Source organism: Arachis hypogaea, chromosome 7 (genome assembly GCF_003086295.3).
Source record: "Arachis hypogaea cultivar Tifrunner chromosome 7, arahy.Tifrunner.gnm2.J5K5, whole genome shotgun sequence".
Classification (NCBI taxonomy): Eukaryota; Viridiplantae; Streptophyta; class Magnoliopsida; order Fabales; family Fabaceae; genus Arachis; species Arachis hypogaea.
Window position 1 is genome coordinate 73,900,619 of NC_092042.1, and position 20,835 is coordinate 73,921,453.

The following is a 20,835-nucleotide window of genomic DNA, read 5'->3' on the forward strand; positions in this document are numbered from 1 at the left end:
GCTTGGGAGTCATCTTTTTTATTTTTAAATGATATTTTTTAAAAAAAAATGTATAAAAGTAAAAGTAATTTTATGATTGAATATTATGTAAAAAAAAAATTTTATTTATGAATTATATTTGAATAAAATAAGATAAAAGTATTTTTTATTTATTTATTATGTAAAAAATATTCTATTTTTAAAGAAAAAAGATTTTTTTAAAATAGATGTAAATTATAGTTTTTTTAAAGAAATATTTTTTTATTTTTTTAGGACTTTTAATTTTACTATTAGAACTTTGTTAAATACATCAAAAATTAAAAAAAATTAATTGAAAAAAAATTTTTTGTCGATTTAATAGCGCCCAAACAAGCACTTTAGTATCAAAAAGGCTTTAATACTAATTTAAAGGTGGCAATATGTACTTATATTCGGTCAGATAGAGTTGCCAACTCAATTCACAACGGATAGGATAAAATGCGGATAGGGTTTTTGCGTGAGTTGGGTAGAGTGAGGGTTAAGACTCAACTTTACTTGACCAACCCGCACCCTATATATGTATATGTTATATAATATATACTTATATAAAAATATGTTTCAAATAGATGTTGAATCAAAGATTTTTTACTAAATACAAAAAATCCTTAGCCATTAAAAAAAGATTATTAATCGATAATTTAATATATTTTTTTTTACATACAAATTAGTTTTATTTTAAAATATCATTAAGTTATATAATAATGTTACATTTTTTGGTAACTAGCGAATAGAATTAAGAATAGGTAGAATTAGGATTGGGGTATTCTCAACTCGCAAGTAAAGTAAGGTTAAGTTTATACACAACTCTCAACCCGCGGATAGAATTACAGTTTGATCCAAACCCTACCCTACTCATTGCCTCTCCTAAATACTATTTTTAAAATTTGAATTAAGATAATAAAATTCATAGATAAATAAACTTTTATTTTTTCTATAAGCTAAATCTATAATTTGAAAAAAAAAGTGATTTTCGGTATTTCTCAATATATAAGGTGATTTGGAAATTCAAAAAGCATTGGAGGCAATTTACATTTTTTTTAATTTAAAAAAAATAAAAAATTATTAAAATTTATTGTTGTTTTGTTATTATTTAACTATTAATTTAATTTTTTTAATTTAGTTCTTTTAACATACTAATCCATTAATATATTTTATTTTATATTTTTAAATATTAATAATTAATTAATGACTAAAAATAATAAATTATGATAATCGTCTAATATTTTTTTTTAAATATCAACTTATTAAAAAAATTTATTTTTAAAATAAAAAATTTAAAAATGAAATACACTAGAAACGAATTGCTAATTTTAGGAAAAGATTCGGTCAGACAAATTCTTAATACACTAATTTATTCATCACTCTTTTAACAATTTATTCGTCAATAAGTTGTATTACATCATTCTCAATTTACTACATTAAATTGTATTACATCATTCTACGTATTTATATGTTAATACAAATGATTTTCGATCAATAACAAATAAGTGTCAAGATGGGATCTTGGACCACATAATTGTTAAGGGTATAAAAAGAATTGACCGGAGGCAAGTTTGCGAAAACTAGATCGGTCAATAAATCGATAAAATTATTGGTTTATTAATTTATTGGTTTGATCAAAATTCAATTGAAAATTTAATTGGTTTAATTAAATATTAAATAAAATTATTAAAAAATTTATATATAATTTTAAATATATAAATTTAATAATTTTAACTTAATAAAATTTAAAATTTCATAATTTTACATAATAAATTATTTATAACTTAATATTAGAAGTTTACAAATAATTTTAAATATTAAAATTCATAACTAAAAACAATCAAAATGCACATAATGACAAATACATAATGTTCTAATATCAAAAGAAACATAAAAAATAAGTTTTCAACTAATCAAAGGTACAAGTCATCAAAAATCATAATCGTCATGAAGTGTTCTAATATCTCCATCATAAACAGGTAATTCAAAGCCACCATCTTCAGAAATACTACCAAAAAAAGCTGTATTTAAGGAATCAATCATAACATCAGGTATATCCACATCAACTTTCATATCTCCTCCAGCTAATAAAATAATAAAAAACCAAGAAGAAACCAAAATTAACACTTAACAACATATATCATTAGTGAATGAAACAAATTTTGCTATTTCACTCACCTTTAGGATACGAGGGCATAGCATTATCAGTATATAAAAAACTTTCAATGCCTTCATTGTCTCCATTAGTAAACTCAGGATTATCTTTATCCGTCATTACCCAAAAATCTACTGTGTCAATACTTTGAATGTTAATTGGATCATAATTCTTCTTCTTGCGATACAACATAGATTGAATGCGTAGATTATAAATCACATAACCAATGTCACTTAGCTTTTAATGCTCTAATAGGTTCCTCCTCTTTGAATGGATTTGTTTAAAAAAGCTCCAGTTCCTCTCACATCAAGCTGAAGAAGATGTTTGATAAAGAAGACGAATTGCCATTTTTTACAAATTAGGAGCACTCCCACCGTATAACCTCCAGCATTAACCTACATCGATATAAAAGTCAAATATCGTTTATCACTCAAAGCACTTTTCCTCATAAAACTTTCTTTTTGACCTCGATATAATTGTATCTCTTGTATTGCGACAACTGATTCATTGCAAAATATGTTAATATCAAGTGGATCAAGTAAAGACCTCAAACTATTTGCCTTTTCAACAAAACCCTCACTATCGAAGAAAGATGGATTCAAAAAGTAAGCTGTTGCATGGAGATTATGCTTCAAATGCTTATTCCACCGCATTTTCAAGATACTTGTATAAGGCGTGTATGCAATTTTTCTATTTCTAAACATTGTCCTAATAGCATTTCATACAAGTATTTCAGGGAGGGTTTCTTATCAGCATTAACAATCCTCAACAACTTAACAAGAGGACCAACAATTTTCACAATAATAACTCGATCTTGCCAAAATTTACTATCTAAGATAATTGAGCTAACTATCTTCCAATTGGCACTCTTGGCTAATTTATGAGAAGTGAAATATTTGTCCACCATCAATACTTGCAAATCTTCCTTATGATCATATCTACTTTTTAAAGTAATGAAAACAGTGGCAAAACGTGTAACTTTTGGTCGAGCAATTTCTTTTCAACTTTGTCTTTTTTTAAGCCAAGACAAGAAAATCATATGATTGTAAATAAACACAGTCACTTTTGAAGCATGAGAGACAAGATCATCTATGTGAGAAATACTTGCTATGTCTTTCAAAATAAGATTGATGCAATAAGTGGCACAAAGCGACCAAAAAATGTTTGGATACTTTTCATGAATAAGTTTTTCAGTAGATATATAATTCGCAGCATTATGAGTAACCACATGCATAATGTTACTAGACCTAACCCACTCAATAACCTCAGCAAACAATTTAAACAATGTATTGACAGTTTTTATCATATCAGAAACATCAACAGACTTAACAAATGACATACGAGCAGGACAATAAACCAAAAAATTAATTAACGTACGTTGCCTTTGATCAGTCCAACCATTTGTCATCAGTGTACAATCGGTGCTTTTTCATGAGCTCCTATAGCTTTCAACAAGTAACTGACACTCTTTCTTAAGATGGCCAACAAATGAATTCTCATTTCATCATATGACGGTCCATTGAAATCAGGTCCAATTGCAACAATACCGTCCAAGTTAGGTTGAAAGTAAAGTGATTGAATTACATTTAATGGATTACGTGCATCAACAATCCATTTTGCAAGCCCCAACTTAGCCTTGTGCACAATTTGTTTATTGGTCAAGACACTTTTTAAAGTCGATTGAGACCCTAGCATAGTCCTTTCCTTAAGAAGAACTAGTTTGGATTCTTGGACAACATTGCCTTTTGGCTGTTGATTACTTTGTGATTATTCCATCTTTAACATACAGCAAAATAGAAAACATGAACAAAAGTAACTCAGCAAAAAATATTTAACAGAATCATTTAGTAACTCACAACTCAGACATTCAGTAAACCACTAAACCCGGTATTATTAACAAAACTACAAAAGTATTATCAAAATCTGAAAATCAGAAACTCAATATTATTAACAACAGTACAAATTAGAAAATAAGAAAAAATAATTTCAAGCAACAGTGCTTACCCGCAGCAAGGAAAGAAGAGGAGTGACGACAACGATAGAGGATTTGGAACTATCATCAAAGACAGAGAGAAAAATCTCGAATAGAGGAGACAATGACGGCGAAAGAGCTTCCACACGATGGCAAAGAGATTCCTATGATAGCGACACAGCTTCTTAGGGCAGCGATAGAGCTTCCACACGCGAGAGGCGACACAGCTTCCTACGATGGTGACAGAGCTTCCACATGTGACGGATGTCCCCAATGGAGAAGAGTTCGGCGATGACAACGAAAACGGACGGTCGTTGCGGGGCTAGGGTTCTTTCAATTTTGAATTTTGAATTTTTAGAGAGAAAGAGAGGAGTGGGACTAGGGCTACATTTGAGGATAACCGCTTTTTTTAAGGGTGAAACGGCGCCATTTTAGGGGGTATACCATACCGGAAACCCTCAAAAAAATTTACAAGATTCGACGGTTCACTAGTTAACCGTCGGTTCAACCAATTCTTTGATCGGTTTTTTGCTAAGCGATTTATGAAGTCAACCAAACCAGCCAGGTGACCGATTTTTTATTAATCTGGTTGAACCAGTTGATTCGGTTTGATTTTCAAAACTATTCCAAAGATAGAGCAGTTGCAATTTTGGTTTATTAGCTAGTGTGTATAACTGAATCTATTAAGCTTACTTTTCTGTTTTGCATAAATTTTAGTTAATTAGCTAGTTAGTTTAACTTGGATATAAATAGCTTTCTAATATCTGATGTATATTCAGTTTTTGAATCAATGCAAGGTTCAAATTTCTTTTTAATTCTCTTTGTTCTCATTCTTATACATAATATGGTATTTAGAGCCTTTCATAGCTAAATAGCATTTTTCATCTGTTCTTCGATCTTCGACCTTCGTTTATTTTTCTTCCTTTTCTGCTTCTGTATTTTTCCAATCATTCTTGTTTTTCTTCATTAATCATGTCATTGCTCTTATCTGGGGCACCCTCAACCACTTGACCAGCGCATGTCTCTTTGGCCAAAAAGCTTGATGAAGACAATTTCAAAATGTGAAAGCACTTTACATGGCTCACTCTTCAAAGTTTGGGCATGGAAAATCATTTAGATGGTTGCAATGCTCCAATTTGATTTAAACATACTCTCAACAACAAAATTAACATATGACTTAGCCACAAAAACTGACACTACAGTGATCATAACACCTTAAGAACTCAAAGAAACTGAAGCATTCAAGGAATGGCGCTAAAATGATCTAGTCTTAACTATATGGTTGGTTGCATCAATTTCAACTCCATTAAAAATAAGGTGATACACTGCTCAAAATTCTGCGATGCATAAAATATCATTGACAATTACTTCTTAGTAACTTCAAAAACTAGAGTTTAAAGCTTGAAATCTCAATTGAAGTCAGTCAAGAAAATTGGTTCAATTAAAGATTACCTTGCCAAAATTAGAAAATTGGTTGAAATCCTTCTTGTCATTAGTTGTCAAATGTAACACCTTATCACCCTAAGCCTTATCTCTAGTTGTAAAGAAAAGGACGATAATGCGTCACGACAGTTCTAAAGCTCCATACAATAGTATATAATCAAGAAATATTAATACTAGAAGCCCGATGAAAGAAAAGAAGACAAAAGATGTATAAAATAGAGATACAAAATGCGAAGTGTTCACACACGATAACTAAAGCATGTTGGCACGAAAAGAACAAAACATAATATATAAAACCTTGTAAACAGCTCCAGGATACATAAGGTAGTAGATAGAGTAAGCAAGTTATATATATACAATATCCAAGAAGGGAACTAGCCACAACCCGTGGAGTTTAGGCTGACTAGTTTAATAAAAAATACAAAAGAATTTTAAGTTAAAACAGCCACCTCCTATATCTCTCAAAGTTTTCCTAAGTAGGGGCCTTTAAGGCAATGTAATCTATGGCACTAGAATTAACAATCCAAGTGTTTAAAAATGAATTTCAATTTAAAAAATTATTAACAATAGAAAAAGTATTGAAAGAACAAAGATAATGAGTTGTTGGACTTGGCAAAAGTCTAAGTTAATTTGAAGGATAGATTTCTTTATTGAAAGAGTGGTTGTTTCTGACTTTGCAATCTAGAGAATGAACTTCAGCCATAGAAGTGCCATGAGAGAAGAGTGTTGGACTGACGAGAGGCCCAAAATAGAGTATATTTTGTTCACCCCTACCGAAGACGGTTTCAACCTTCAAACTTTAGTGAGCTTCAATGATCATTGTTTCTTTGACATTTTTAATTTATTTATTTGGATTATTTCCTTGACTCAATGCATGGTTTATTTGTTTAACGATTTGAGGATCTTGTAATATTGACTTGCATTAGCAAGGTTCATGCCGGTGTGAGACTTGAGGCCCAAAATCTTTCTCACTTCTCATGTTAGTGTGAACATGTTTCATACACAGTATATGCTTCAACCTTCCCCGGTTCTTCATGCACATATAGCGTATGAAAAGAATCAAAGTCTAATTTCAGATGCAACCCATGATTTATTTCCATCAGTTAAATACTAATAGGACTTGCAAGTTCCACACGCTTGATGGCCCACAAAACAAAACATGACAATTATATTTGTAACATTTTTCACTGTACACTATACATATGCATATTTTATACCGTTAAGGTACTTAAAAAAAATTATTAGCGCAAACTCTTGCCTAGCTATATCATGCAAGTGCAAGCATAAGACAAAATAAGTAATAAGATCATGGGCAGATAATCTTAAAGGCATGAAGCACGACCTTTTAGTTGACCGAGAAGATTTTGGAATAATTTTAAAGTTATTAAATATATATTTTTTTATAAAGTAAATTTTATTTTCGATCTTTAACTATTTGTTAGAAGAACAAAATGCTCTTTGATAATTTTAAATTTTCTAATCGATTTTTAATTATTCGAATAATTGATTTAAGCAACCCCCAATTATTAATTTAAATTGTCTTGACATATCAATAGATCGTTATTTATAATTAAGAATTGTTTAGATCAATTACTTAAGTGATTGACTGATTAAAAGTTTTTGAATTGTGAATAGACACTTTGTCTTTCGAACAAATAATTAAAAATAAATATGTTTTTTATTAATAATATAAAAATATTTTTTTATTGATGTCAAACTCAATCTAACAGCTAATCATGAGTTTAGAATTAGAAAGCAAACCAAAATCTAAAAATAATAAAGTAAAAGTGTCTATAACATTTTATAAAAACTTGTGTTAAAAAAATTATTGACCAATAATTAATATAAAAAATTTTTTGTATTTATTATGAATTTAATTTTAAATGACAATGTATGTAAAATGTTTACATAGTCATCTAATATATTCATTCTTTTAAATGATCATTTATAAAATTAATGTAAGAGATAATTATTTTAATTAATATAGTGTTAAGTAATTATATACATGTGTAAAATTATTTTACATTATCAGTATATAAAAATTAAATTATTATTAGATATTTATTATTTAACAGAAATATTTGATAACAAAAAATATTTAACTAAAATTAGTCAAAATTTATTTTATTTAGTATTCATTAATTGCTATACTGTAGCAATTAATGAATATTAAATAAAGCAAGTTATAGTATTTTTTTTATCTCTCTACTATTACTGATTATTTAATTACCCCTAAAGTAAAATGAGATTTTCATGACTAGTCACTACAAACATTTCTCAATCAATAATTGCATATTGCAATTCACCAATCCAAGCTCATGCAATCCAACTATAAATAGCTAAATACATGTGAGCTTTCTCTACAAAACAAGTACAAAAATCGTGTGCATTTTGCTCTAATTTTCCTTTTCTCTCAAACTTTCTTACACCCCAAAATAAAATCCTTTCATTTATAATAATCAAATGGCTTCATTCCAAAGCTTCAACTTTGATACCCAAATTCCATCAGAGGTCCTTATAACTCAAATCATGCAACTTCATGCAAGCATCTCCAAGCTAGAATCCCTTAGACCTTCAAAACAAGTCAATAGCCTCTTCACTAACCTAGTGAAACTATGCATCCTCCCTTCATCCATTGAAATTGAGTCTTTACCCCAAGATGTGAAGATAGCTCGCGAGAGCCTCATCGACCTTTGCGGCCGCGCCGAAGGGCTCATGGAGCTTGAGTTCTCAACTTTCATAAGCCACACACCAAACCCTATGAAAAACCTCATACTCTTCCCTTACTATGGCAACTATGTGAAGCTAGCAAACATGGAGAACAAGATCCTCAAGGATAACGGTGTGGCACATCCAAAGAAGGTAACCTTTTATATATGATGAATAAATATTTTAGTTTATTCATGTATGTATATATGTTTCAAATACTACTACTTTAGACTAACAGCATTATTTAAACATTTTTTGTAGACACCTTAAGTATTCACATAACTTAACCATTTATTCTTATAAAAAATTTTTAATAAAACAAAATAAATAAATTTTTAATGAAAAAATGCATAAACACCTAAAAATAATCTTTAAAAGATTTGTACAAAAATTTTTTTGCATTAAGAATAAAAATTTAATTTTGATGCGATGTCTGTATAAAATAATTTTATATATAATCTAATTACATAACATCACATCATAAAAAAATAATTTTTTATATATTAATTACGTGAATAATTATTAAAAAAATAAATGTATTTTATACAATTATATATTTACATTATGAGTACATCAAAACTAAATTTTATAAAAAAAATTATATCTAGCATAATTAGAAGAATTTAGTTTTAATTTATTGTTAGTATAAAATATTTTACACATGTATCTAACTACGTATAGTCATATCAGGACAAATAACTAACTTTCATATTCATTGTGTTTTATACTATCAATGTATCAAAATTAAACTCTAATTATTGAAAGTTTTACTATAAAATTTTGATTAAAATTGTTATAAATATTTGAATATGACAAATATAAACCCATACTTTCCAATTTTTCAAAACTATTGTATATATATATATATATATATATATATATATATATATATATATATATATATATATATATATATATATATATTCATTTTGTATAGCATTATATTCAATATTTGTATTTGTTTTTCCGCAACATAGGTGGCCTTTGTTGGATCAGGACCAATGCCACTCACTTCCATTATAATGGCCACACACCACATGGAATCAACGCACTTCGACAACTTCGACATCGACGAGAAGGCGAACGAGGTGGCTAGGACGATTGTGGCCTCAGATTCAGGTCTTGAGAAGAGGATGAAGTTTGAAACTCATGACATCATGGATGTGAAAGAGAGGCTGAGCGAATATGATTGCTTATTCTTGGCAGCACTTGTTGGAATGTCAAGAGAAGCAAAACTGAAGATTTTGGGACATATTAGGAAGTACATGAAGGAAGGTGGTTTTTTGCTTGTGAGGAGTGCAAAGGGTGCTAGGGCTTTCTTGTACCCTATCGTTGAAGAACATGACATGGTGGATTTTGAGGTTCTTACCGTATTTCACCCCACAAATGATGTTATCAACTCGGTTGTTCTTCTTCGCAAGCCTAAAGCTTAAGCATCATAGCCTTTGGCGAATGTCTTAAATAATGCACTGAATTACCCTTAGTATAACATGTAATCCAGTAATTTGATGTTATTTAGATGCATTAAGGGTAATCCAGTAATTTGATGTTATTTAGAACAATGTCATTTAAATAATCTGAAGTACCTTTACATATATAATACACTATTTTAATTCGGTACATCTAACATTGTTTGAATTTAAGGTGAATGTTTTGTTGTTCCTATGTATATTTCCCTTATGTACTTATATTTGTTTTGTAGTTCCTGTATGGTGGAGTCTACGTTAGTTACTATTAATTTATTATAGTGGCTACAATGATTATAGAAATTTGGCACTTAAAAAGTGTTACAAAAATTAAAGTCATTTTTTATATATTTTTATTTTATTTTAATTTTTTAAAACAAAAAAGTGTTTTTAAATATTAAAAAAATATTAGAATAAAATAATATTTTTTTGTCTTTAATGTTTGTGTTTTTCTTTTTTAAATACTCCTAATATTTAGTTTAATTCAATTTTGTCTTTAACGTTTTCGATTTTTTCAATTTGATCCCTATTGTTTCTTATTTGTATCAAAACTATTCATAAAAGTTTTTTATTTTGTCTCTAACATTTTAAATAGAATTATTATCGAAAATATTAGAGACAAAATTAAATGCAACAATTAAACGTTAGAAACAAAATATATGCTTTATCCAAAATATTACTTTAAGGGTTAGTAAATATGTACCCTAAGGACACATGATATGCTTACCATTAGTAAAAAGTTTTAAATATTTTTATTTAATAAATACAAAACAAATACATTAAAAACTTAAATTTTTTGATATTTTCAATAAAAAAATGTTTGATTTATAAATTTATCATGTGCTTTTAAAGTACAAGATAGATAAACCCTTACTTTAATTTTAACAAAAAAATTTGAAGTATTGCCAAAGTTATATAGCTATTATGGCCACCATGCGTCTATATATACTATATACATTAGCATGGTGTTGTTCGGGACTCCTAGTACTTAATTACTTCAGTCTTCTTGTTTAACAGGATTATTTAAGATGTTTGTATGAATAACAGTTGCAAACATCAATATATGTGTGATTTTTCTCGTTCCCAAATAAAGTGTATAGAATTAGACTAAAGGCCTTTGCTGGAAAACATTTTTCCTCCTCAATTTCTGTTTTTATCTTTTAACATTGGAAACTTGTGTTGGGAATAATAAATAAAGGCTCATGGCTTATTTGCTTTAATTTTGAGGGACACGGGTTAATAAAAACTTTCATCCAAGTATGATTCTCACTACTCGAAATGGAAAGTTCATTAAGAAGTGCGACTCTTTTGTAAAATGTGAGCCGCGACCAAATATAAACAGAGCTAGGAAAAAGACATTCTTGGTACATTATTTTTCTCTCTGTAAATTTTGCTACATCTTTAAAAATATTAATAGATAAGATAAGCAGAATAAAAACGTGAGTAACTATTGCTATGATGAGTGATGCTTCATGTGAGTAGCTTCTTGGAACATCTTCGGGTGCACATGCAATGGATGCTGCATTTTCACTCTGTTAAAAGGTTTCACATTAAACGACTGCACTAGTTAACAAAATCACAATAATGATCATTTTCTTCTTTTTAATGTAAAAATACTCTAGCATTATTTTAACCATGAGATAATCATATCTGATCTTCTCTCTTTTGTCTATTATTGTGTACTATGCTGTGAATACGGTCCAAAGCTTCAGAATGTGTAGTATCATCACTTACTCCATTTAACGGCAGATTTGTGTTTTGAGGCTTGGCTATGATGCCCAATTGCAAAATCATCTAGGTGGGGTGACCGCCGGCAAGCGTAGCTGACTAGCTTCTTTGTGATCATTTGATGCATCTGAGATTGCAGAAACAGGCAAATCTATGATGGAAAAAGAACTCTATGCAAGGCCTGTGAAACATTGTGTGGTAAGAGATTTGGCACCAACAATTTTCTCGATATACCAAAGGGAAAATTACTGGCGTCAGTGTTTTGATTAGTGTGTGACTTGAAAATAATATTCGATTTGGTCCCTAAAATTTTAATTACCCTTATTTAAAACGTTAATGGAACAGCCACATGCCACACTAAATTTTATAAAACAACGTCGCTTTAGTTAACATCCAAATAGTCCAAAATCAACATAAATAGTGTTTCTTGAAAAATTCTCTCAAAACATGTGATACAATATTTTTGGACTATTTAAAAACCAAAATCAAAACAGCATCCTTTTACATATTCCAATGTGAATCTATCTCAACTCTGCTCTCCATTATTATGTGTGCCATAAATTATTTCAGATACTAATGTGAGTCACATTTACGAAATTTAGATACTACAAGCGATTAAAACTTCATGGATTAAATTTTGGGACTAAATTGGATATTATCTTATCTGACTTGGGACATACATTAACCCCAAAATCAAATGGGTGAACACTAAACAAATGTCAAGCCCTTACAACCTTGTTACTCGGGACAAATTATGATAGATATGAACAAAGATGACCTTAAACCCTAAACGCAAGAAACAGCCCGTGGCAACCATACCAAATTTAAGAGAAAAATAAATGCCTACCACAATATCAATCGATCGGTATTTATCAATTATTGTAGGAATAAGAAAACATCGTCTTACTGGAAATCAAACTACCGCATCAACAAAATAAATATTCAGTGTTTCAAGTTTTAGGAGTACCAAACCATATATTATCGTCTAACAAAATTTGTAACTTCTGCCTACACTTTAGAATTTCTCATCTTATAATGTAGTGTACAGTCACAATGATCATAACTTTTCAACAAGCCATACCCTACCTCATCTGGATTCAAAATTTGTTGAGCAATTCTATAGAAAATTATGATTTTTGCTCCAAAAACAAGATTAAACCAAATATTGTACAAATGAATAGAATTCCCGAAAGCCTCTACACCCGATTCACAGAGCTGCATATCCTCCACTGAGAAAGAAAACTCATGGCTGAGACGTGAAACAGTAGGGAAGCATTGAATGAAACAATCTCCACGTACTCTTGCCTGTCTCCAGAACCAGCTCAAAAGTCAATATGTAACAGCACCAAACATAGCATCCAGTGTGGTACGACAACCATCACCACCTTAATTAGTAATACAGTCTATACACACCAAGCCTCGCTGGCATTATCAACATGCTGTAACATTTTGCAGATTAAAATAAATTAGAAGACTTCTTGTACTCAAATGAGTCAAATCACTGAAGACTAAAGGGCTGAGGCTGCATTTAGTTCATCTCTGCTGTCTCAATGGTCTGAATTGTATCTTGAGACAGTTACCAAATGGAGCTTTATAGAACTGAAAATATGAAGAATGGAACTATATAGCAATCCATACCATTTCTGATCAGGACCCTTCAAATTGTACTATTTATCTTGGCTAAACGACCGGAGACGTTCAATCAGATCCTTCCTCAGTGACTCAGGAATCTTAGATAAGAAAGCTCCCTTCGCATCTCTTATTAATGACCTCCTGTATCGCACATGCAGTGCATATCACGTCAGCATTGAAATTTATAACAATTAAAATTCCAATCACAATCACCGTATTCAAGTGCATACTTGTCAATTATAACAGTAAAAAGAAACAATTACTAATATCAAAATCATGATGACAATGCTGATGATAAGAATAATCCTAACAATAGAACTCAGATTTCAACAAACAGGTTATTTCTTCTCTCCAACTTTGAGAATTGAAACTGTATCCAATTGCTTCGTTGGCTTGTGGCCTATTTGTAAAAGCTGGGTTGTCAAGGCATATCATGAACAAGCAAACCTACATATCAACAAATGGCATGCCTCCCCACTAGCCAACAGCTAAACTATCATGTAGGAATCATTTTTTTTTCATTTTGTTTTCATAGAAGAAACATGACATGCATACTAGAACTGTGCGTGCAAAGTGCAAACAGTCTGCAGTCCTCCTCACTTACTATGCATTTTTAAGGCTACTTCTCTAGCATCTATAGTCATAGTTTGAAATCAATCTCTCATAATAGTTATCATGGAAATGGAATATAAAATTATTCAATGAATAGTGCTAAAGCCATGTCTACGCAACTGTGCATAACAACCGCAGTCAGGGAATAAGTAATGCAGAATATGGTCAAACATACCTTATCTCGTCTGCACCTGTTATATGACCAGCTTCTTGTGCTCGTAACCTCTTTCTAGATCGCATGAAGTTAAAAACGTTTTCTGTCCAGCCACATGACCTCAAAACAGACTTGGCTTCTTTTGCAAGACTGGATGATGTTTCGACAGTAATAGTATCAGAATAAAATAGACAATGAATGGTTTAGAAAAGGAAACAGCCTCTTAACAAGACAAATGAAATATTTGATTTATAATATAAAGGTCTCCAACTGGTCAAAGGATATACATTAATGAATGTTAACAAATTTGCAAATAATTGCAAAAGATAACAAAAATGGTAAGCTTGAACATTGAGTACAAAATGAATCAACAAGAGAAGGATATTGTAAAAAAAATTAATGATAAAGACATCGTCAACACCATTTTAACACATGATAATGGGGAAGGTAGAGGTAGGGGAAGGGAGAAAAGGGAGACATAAACTTATGGAAGGAAGATAGCTATATGGACCATTCTAACAATGTTAATTCACCATGTTTCCATCAACTGGTAATGGCTTGACAAAAGACAGATCAGATTTAGTACTCCCCCTCCATATTGCCTAAACATTAAAAGAACTACAAATATTAAAGCCTCACTCGAAAGATTTACTGGAACAATGTCAAACCCTGACTAACCTCAATAGTCTAAGCCTAGCTACCAAACTTTAAATCTTTACCATGAAAATCGATTTCAAAGAGTATAAGACAGATATTTCATGTACATCAGCATGTGAGCAAACACAGCATGACTAGGCCTCATTCAAAAAACAAATCATTAATTTTAATATTATTGTAGAATTATTAAAAATAAATAAATAAGATCAAGTTATGCTATATCATACATGTCTTTCAGCTCTTCAACTTCTGTTCGAGATTGACCATCATGTGCAAGCAAAATGCTTGAAGTATCCTGTACTTTCCTCTTCCCCAATATTTTAGGTTCACCGTGGCCATTGCTTTCTTGCTTAAAGTTTTCTGGCCCCTTACCTGTTGTTACCGTGCTTCTATTATTGTCTACCGTTGGATCTGATTTGGCAAAATGCATATCAACTGAATGAATATCAGTGGAACCATTTGTTAATGCTGAATCCTTTCTTTTAAATCTATCACCTACGTCAACTTTATTTTTCACAGAGCCATTCCTGGCTGGCAGTGACGGAGGATCTTTCTTACCATTCTCCAAAGAAACTGTGTCCTTCACATGCCCATTAATTACCACAAGCTGATTCTTAGAAATGTCCACTTTCCCATTGACAGTTGCATGAGCAGGACTTCTCTTGGAAGCAGAATTTCCATTAATGTCAAACTTCACTCTTGAGCTAGAAGGCCCTTTACTAATTTTAGATACCCTTGGCATATCCTTCCAAGTAGATTGCTCAGAATTTGATTTTGAATGCACTGCTTTCAATGGTGCCTCAACCTTTGCACTTTCAGATGCCTGACTCCCATTCGAGTGATGAGGCTTTACGCCATTGGAAACAAGAGAATCATTAACTAACGCTGGCCTTTGAGTAGTTCGAGAGAAAAAAAGAATATAAACCTTCTCTGACAAAACTTCTTGCAAACTTGCAACTGTTACACAAGAATCATCACAACAATACCATCGACCCATTGCATCCTGTGAGCATATTAAAAAAATCAGAGGCTGGCCACAATTGAATGTTATCTGAGAATTACTGAAGTGGCTGCATAATTTGCACACAGATTATCAGCAATCTACAAACCTTTATGTAGGCATAATAGTGACCAGACTCCGGGGAGTAGCCTGAATGCACAATAGTACCAAAAAGCTTATATTCTGGTAGTGGATCCTGCATCAATATAACTATTAGGAAGGGAAGAACCTATATATAAAGCTAGAACAAAAAAGAACAGAATTTAAATAAATAAAAGAGTACAATATTGGCGATATAGCAACAGTCATCACCCTATGTTAGGAAAAGTACGGAAGCTTTCTTTTTACTGCAAATGGTTCTCAGATATGTAATATTACAGCATAGTTTATGTTAAATTAATTTAGAACTCAGCCTAGCCACATTTTATAATCAAGCCTCAGCACAATCTGCACAAGCAATGTATGAGTTTGGAATAAGATTTTCACGTTTCAAACCTCTATTCTTAAAACCTTCCATGCTTTCCATGAATTACAAACTGCTGAATATTTTGAACTAAGGTATTGTTGGAGATTTTATTGATGATGGAAGGGACTAGCTAACAATGAAATAGAAATGAAAGGCAAAGCGTCAACCTCATGTTTGAAGGGGTTAATGAGAGGAAGTGAATAAATTATACCCCACAATTTTGAGGGACAAAAAATGGGGAGTTAGATTGGCAAGTAGCAAGGGAGAGAAGCAGCAAACTTCCCTCCATTACTCTTCAATCAAACACATTCTAAAGCTTTTTCTTTCTTGGTGAATGGACACGAAAGGAAAAGTAGTAACATGCTCTATAGAGGAGTATGTGTATCACGCTGTAAAGCATGTCTAAGATCACTCCACGGTTCAATCCATTCCATGTACTCACAAATTTCCCACAGCATGTTTAGCCATTAGGTTGGCTAGAGTGTTTGCTGTTCATCGTACCAACTTGATTTCAATGTCCCAATTCCTTTGCAGCACTTTATGAATATTGTTTATTAAATCCCTGTTATTTGCGTTGATAAATGCCCCACCTATGCCAAGTGAAATGTGTCTGGGCTACCAGTTTCACATATCACAATTTTGAAGCCACATTCCCAGGCAAGAATAAGGCCTCTCCATAAAGCGAAGAATTCATAGCGCAATATGTTTGAAAAGTGAAGAGATCCAGAACATCCCTTCAACCAAGTTTCACATTCATATCTCAGAAGTTGGAGAGCTTCACAATTTATTTTAACTGAATTAAGAGGTGGAGGCTCCTAGTTGGAGATCAAGCTAGAGGTCAATATCCTTTTTTCTTCTAAAAACATTTTCATTCCATTGCAGATTTTCGAGCTAGATAGAACATCTTCTTTAGAGACCAAGTCTCCAACGGTTTGAAAATATCATTATTTTTATCATGCCATACCCAGCATAATCCATAGAAAAAAGGGAGAATCCTTTACTAAGTCGATGAGACCCACACAGGTAAATACTTTCAAGTTCCAAATGATTGTCTATTATCACCAAACAAATAGAAAAACAGGTAAATAAGCAACACATGTATCAAGCCACAAGAAAGCATAATAGCAGATTAATGGTATGAGAACTCTGCTGACAATAATAAACTAACAAACTGAGATACACTAATTCCAAAACTCTGGCCCATCTTACGTATACACTCTTCTTTCAAATCAACACACCTTCACAACAATCCAAATCATAGTCCCCTCAAGAGGAGTATGCTTCCATATATCTAAAACTAATTACATTAATGGAATTATAAAGCATACGATACAAGACCAATAGCATCAAGAGTAGACACAAAATGTCCAAGAAATCTTTGCAGTTCATATATTCTATGAGTTTTTTCAAATTGGCATTGCACTGCAATTACTGCTATTGCATAAAACTGAAGATGCAATGCAACAGATACACATTCAAAATAGCAATGCTGTGGCCAGATTCCAGTTGCAAGAGCTCAGTAAAACAATCCAACCAATCAAGAAATTCAGACTAATCTCTTTCAATTATAAATTTTGAAGTTGAAACCACATTTTACCCAAAGTATTTCCATTTCACACAAACGTACATCAACCAGTATCCTTACCCTGTATGTGAATTTTGAAAAAATAACAGTAAATCAATCATGTGTTCTTAGCGTATGGTTAATGTCATGAGACATGAGACAGAGACATCTTTGACAAAAACACATTTGGATAACGGGATTGAGAGAAATGGTTAAAATTTTCAGCATCTCAAGATATTTGTTTATGATAATTTTCGTACTTCCAAAATAAAGGGCCATAAAAGACATGTCTTGGATGATTTTTTAAGCCAATTTCTATACCTCCAAAAAGAAGGAAAGCGAGGGACGCGTCTTTGCCATTTCATTGTCTCCATCTTTTATGTCTCAAGATAGGAACCAAACGCTACTTTAGTGAAACCACATCTAGCATAAACAAACAAAGGGAACAATTAGAAGGCTTAGACCAAACTTTTCCACCCTCAAATCTTTCAGCCATTTTGGGAAGGTATGACAACAAAGTTTGGGAGATTACAGGATCATAAACACAGACTTAGAGGAAACTAGTCACAGATATCGTTGTAGTATGGCCTTAACTTAAATACAAAGTATCATGTCAATGCACCCAGCTACATCAATGTGCGAAATCTCATATCAATCTATTATGTGCTTACATGTATGATCTAACATTGATTACACCTCATAATATCTATCATAGCTCGTCCCTATCTTTTATTTCAGTTCTCCAGCAATATCTAGAGAAAGCGTTTAGAAATTTGAGTAACGGTTAAAAGAATCAACATTCAGAATACACGATTTTGAATATTTGAATAAAGAAAGTCAAATTATGATCAAAATATGAACAGTTAACTTATTCACAACTAAAAAATAATCTACAGTATCAATGTCAACCTTTCAGTAAGAATACATCTAAACCGCCTAGCAAGAACTACTTCAATTCAAAACAAATATCATACACACCTGACTCGCTTTGCACATGAAGCTAGAAAGTAACAAAACCTCTTCAAATGCAACAGCCTTATCAATCTTGCCCCCCAATATGCCCTCAAATCTCTGCATCAATCCAAAATCCAGCAACACACCATTCAGAAAAGGGGAAAAAGTCGCTCCCAAGTCCAAAGTAATCCAAGGACAAAAAAGGTAACAAAATTTATAATTTAAAAATAAATAATAAATAAAAAGCAACCTAATTGACCAACCTTGAGCTGTATAACAAGAATATTAGGCGCTTGGAGTATACTCATCTGCTTCTTTGCCGGCACTAATTTCTTACAACTAAACAACAAAAGAGAATGCATGCCATGAACGAAACCACAATAGAAACTCAAAGTACACACCAATAAAAAACAGTCCACTTAAACTCTCATACCTATCACATTTGTACTTATTGTTCCCATCTAAAACCTCAGGCCGGAAGAACTTTTGCATTGAATCTCTAAGCGAGTTACTATGGAAAACATCAAGGCTAATATCCATTATCTCATCGACCTTATTCGACTCATAACCACAGCACAGGCACTTCACCTGGCTCTGCAGCGCACCGCCGAAAATCTCCTTCACCACCGTTGAGCTCCCACCTCCGGCTCCGTTCTCAGCACCACCATCTCCGCCGCGGCGGAGCTTCTTGAGGCGGAGGCAGGTGTTGTGGCAGGCGTCGATTACGTATCGCAGGAACTCGTGCGCGTCCTCCTGTCGGCCGCACCGGAAGTGCTCGGCGAAGATCCGGAGGCAGCTCTGAATCTTCAACGGCGCGTCGTGCGTGAGATCCACGCGCAGGGACTTCGCAATCTGCTTCTCGAGAATACAGAACGGACAATTCGATGAATTCGAATTAGAGGAGGAAGAAGAAGAAGAATCACCTGAAATTGCAGAGAAAGAGAGAAAAATCGTCAGAATTAGGGTTTCAGATATATAAAGAGAGGGGTAACAATAGAAATTAGGGTTTAGAGTGAGGGTACAGAGGGAAGAGTGTTGGAAGCGGAGGCAGAAATTAGCGAGAGGGGGAGTGTAGGTGAGGCACTGGAGAACGCTGTTGAGGTAGCAAGAATTGCCGAGGTTGCGAAGACCTAATGGAGGACCGCTCTTGCGCTTTTGGCTCAGGAGGTTCGGCTGCCACGTCATCTGCAGGGCCATCAACAACTGCTTCTGCGGCGGCGACCGGCACTTCTCGCCGCCGGTGCATTGGACGGCGCCGCCACCGATGAGGAACCAGAGGAAGAAGAAGAAGAAGAAGAGGAATAGTAATTGAGCCTTGAGCACCGCAATCGCATCGCGCGCGCTCGCTCTCTATCGTGAGGGTTCTTTTCAGACTCTTTTTTCCCTCTCTCTCTCTCTCTCTCGTGATTTTTTTTTTTTCTCGTCCTTCTAGCGCCTTCTTCTAACGATGAAGAAAAATACTTGTGTAAAGGAAAATGAAACAAATAACTATGGATAAACAACCATAAACGTAGGATTTTTTAATAAATAAATAAATTTATTTTATTTGCCAGTATATAAGGGGGTGCCTTTTTTAAAAATAAATTAAAAATGAAAAATATTTATGTGTTGTTCAATATCATTCTTTATAGTCACCCAAAAAATATCATTCCTTGTGCAGCATGTCAACATTAAGAGTATGTTTTCTATAGTTGGATCTTTTTCTTTTATCTACGCGGTGTAAGTTAGCCCAATTGGACTCAGATCCAATAAAATTCTACTGCCTTAGAAAAAAACAATATAAATTGTTTAGATTATAAATAGGTTTAATTATTTTAAAAGGAAACTTAAAACAAAAGCAATAACTATTTAATTATATTAGAGAAGAATATTTCTAGCGAAAAATAAAAATTTAATTAGTGTTGATTTAAATATAAAATAAATATAAATTATTAGTCATTTGATATTTATAAATAATAAGTTACATAAAACAAATGAAAAATATTTCATTGATCTTTTTTTAGCATTAATGTAAAATAAAAATGAAAAAAAAAATATGTGGTATATGCGTAAAAATAAGGATTAAGTACTTTTTTCGTTCCTAAAGTTTAGGGTCAAAATCAAAATCGTCCCGACTTTTTTTATATTAAAATCCTTCTCAACGTCACAAAACATTATAAAATCATCATTTTCATCTTAAAAAGATAAATTTATCCTTACAAAAAATAAATTTTAAAATTAAAAAATAATAGTTACTATTTTTTCTTGAAAAAAAAAAAGAAAATAGTTCCCGATTCTCAACATCATTATCCTTCCCCTCCAGCCACTTCATCTCCAGCCACTT

General features: G+C 32.1%; 2 protein-coding genes across 2 annotated transcripts; one reads left to right on the forward strand and one right to left on the reverse strand.

Moving 5' to 3' along the window:
* Window positions 1–7,918: 7,918 nt before the first annotated feature.
* LOC112703449 (nicotianamine synthase) lies at window positions 7,919–9,899 on the forward strand. Its single transcript, XM_025754898.3, has 2 exons — window positions 7,919–8,432; window positions 9,257–9,899. The coding sequence occupies exons 1-2, from the start codon at window positions 8,034–8,036 to the stop codon at window positions 9,710–9,712; spliced, it is 855 nt and encodes a 284-aa protein (XP_025610683.1). The 5' UTR covers window positions 7,919–8,033; the 3' UTR covers window positions 9,713–9,899.
* Window positions 9,900–12,428: 2,529 nt separating this feature from the next.
* On the reverse strand, window positions 12,429–20,168 carry LOC112703450 (ubiquitin carboxyl-terminal hydrolase 25). Its single transcript, XM_025754899.3, has 9 exons — window positions 19,535–20,168; window positions 18,946–19,435; window positions 18,776–18,851; window positions 18,537–18,629; window positions 15,638–15,724; window positions 14,756–15,531; window positions 13,893–14,021; window positions 13,112–13,246; window positions 12,429–12,912 (listed from the first exon to the last, which is right to left on the reverse strand). The coding sequence occupies exons 1-8, from the start codon at window positions 19,707–19,709 to the stop codon at window positions 13,141–13,143; spliced, it is 1,932 nt and encodes a 643-aa protein (XP_025610684.1). The 5' UTR covers window positions 19,710–20,168; the 3' UTR covers window positions 12,429–12,912; window positions 13,112–13,140.
* Between the last annotated feature and the right edge of the window lie 667 nt (window positions 20,169–20,835).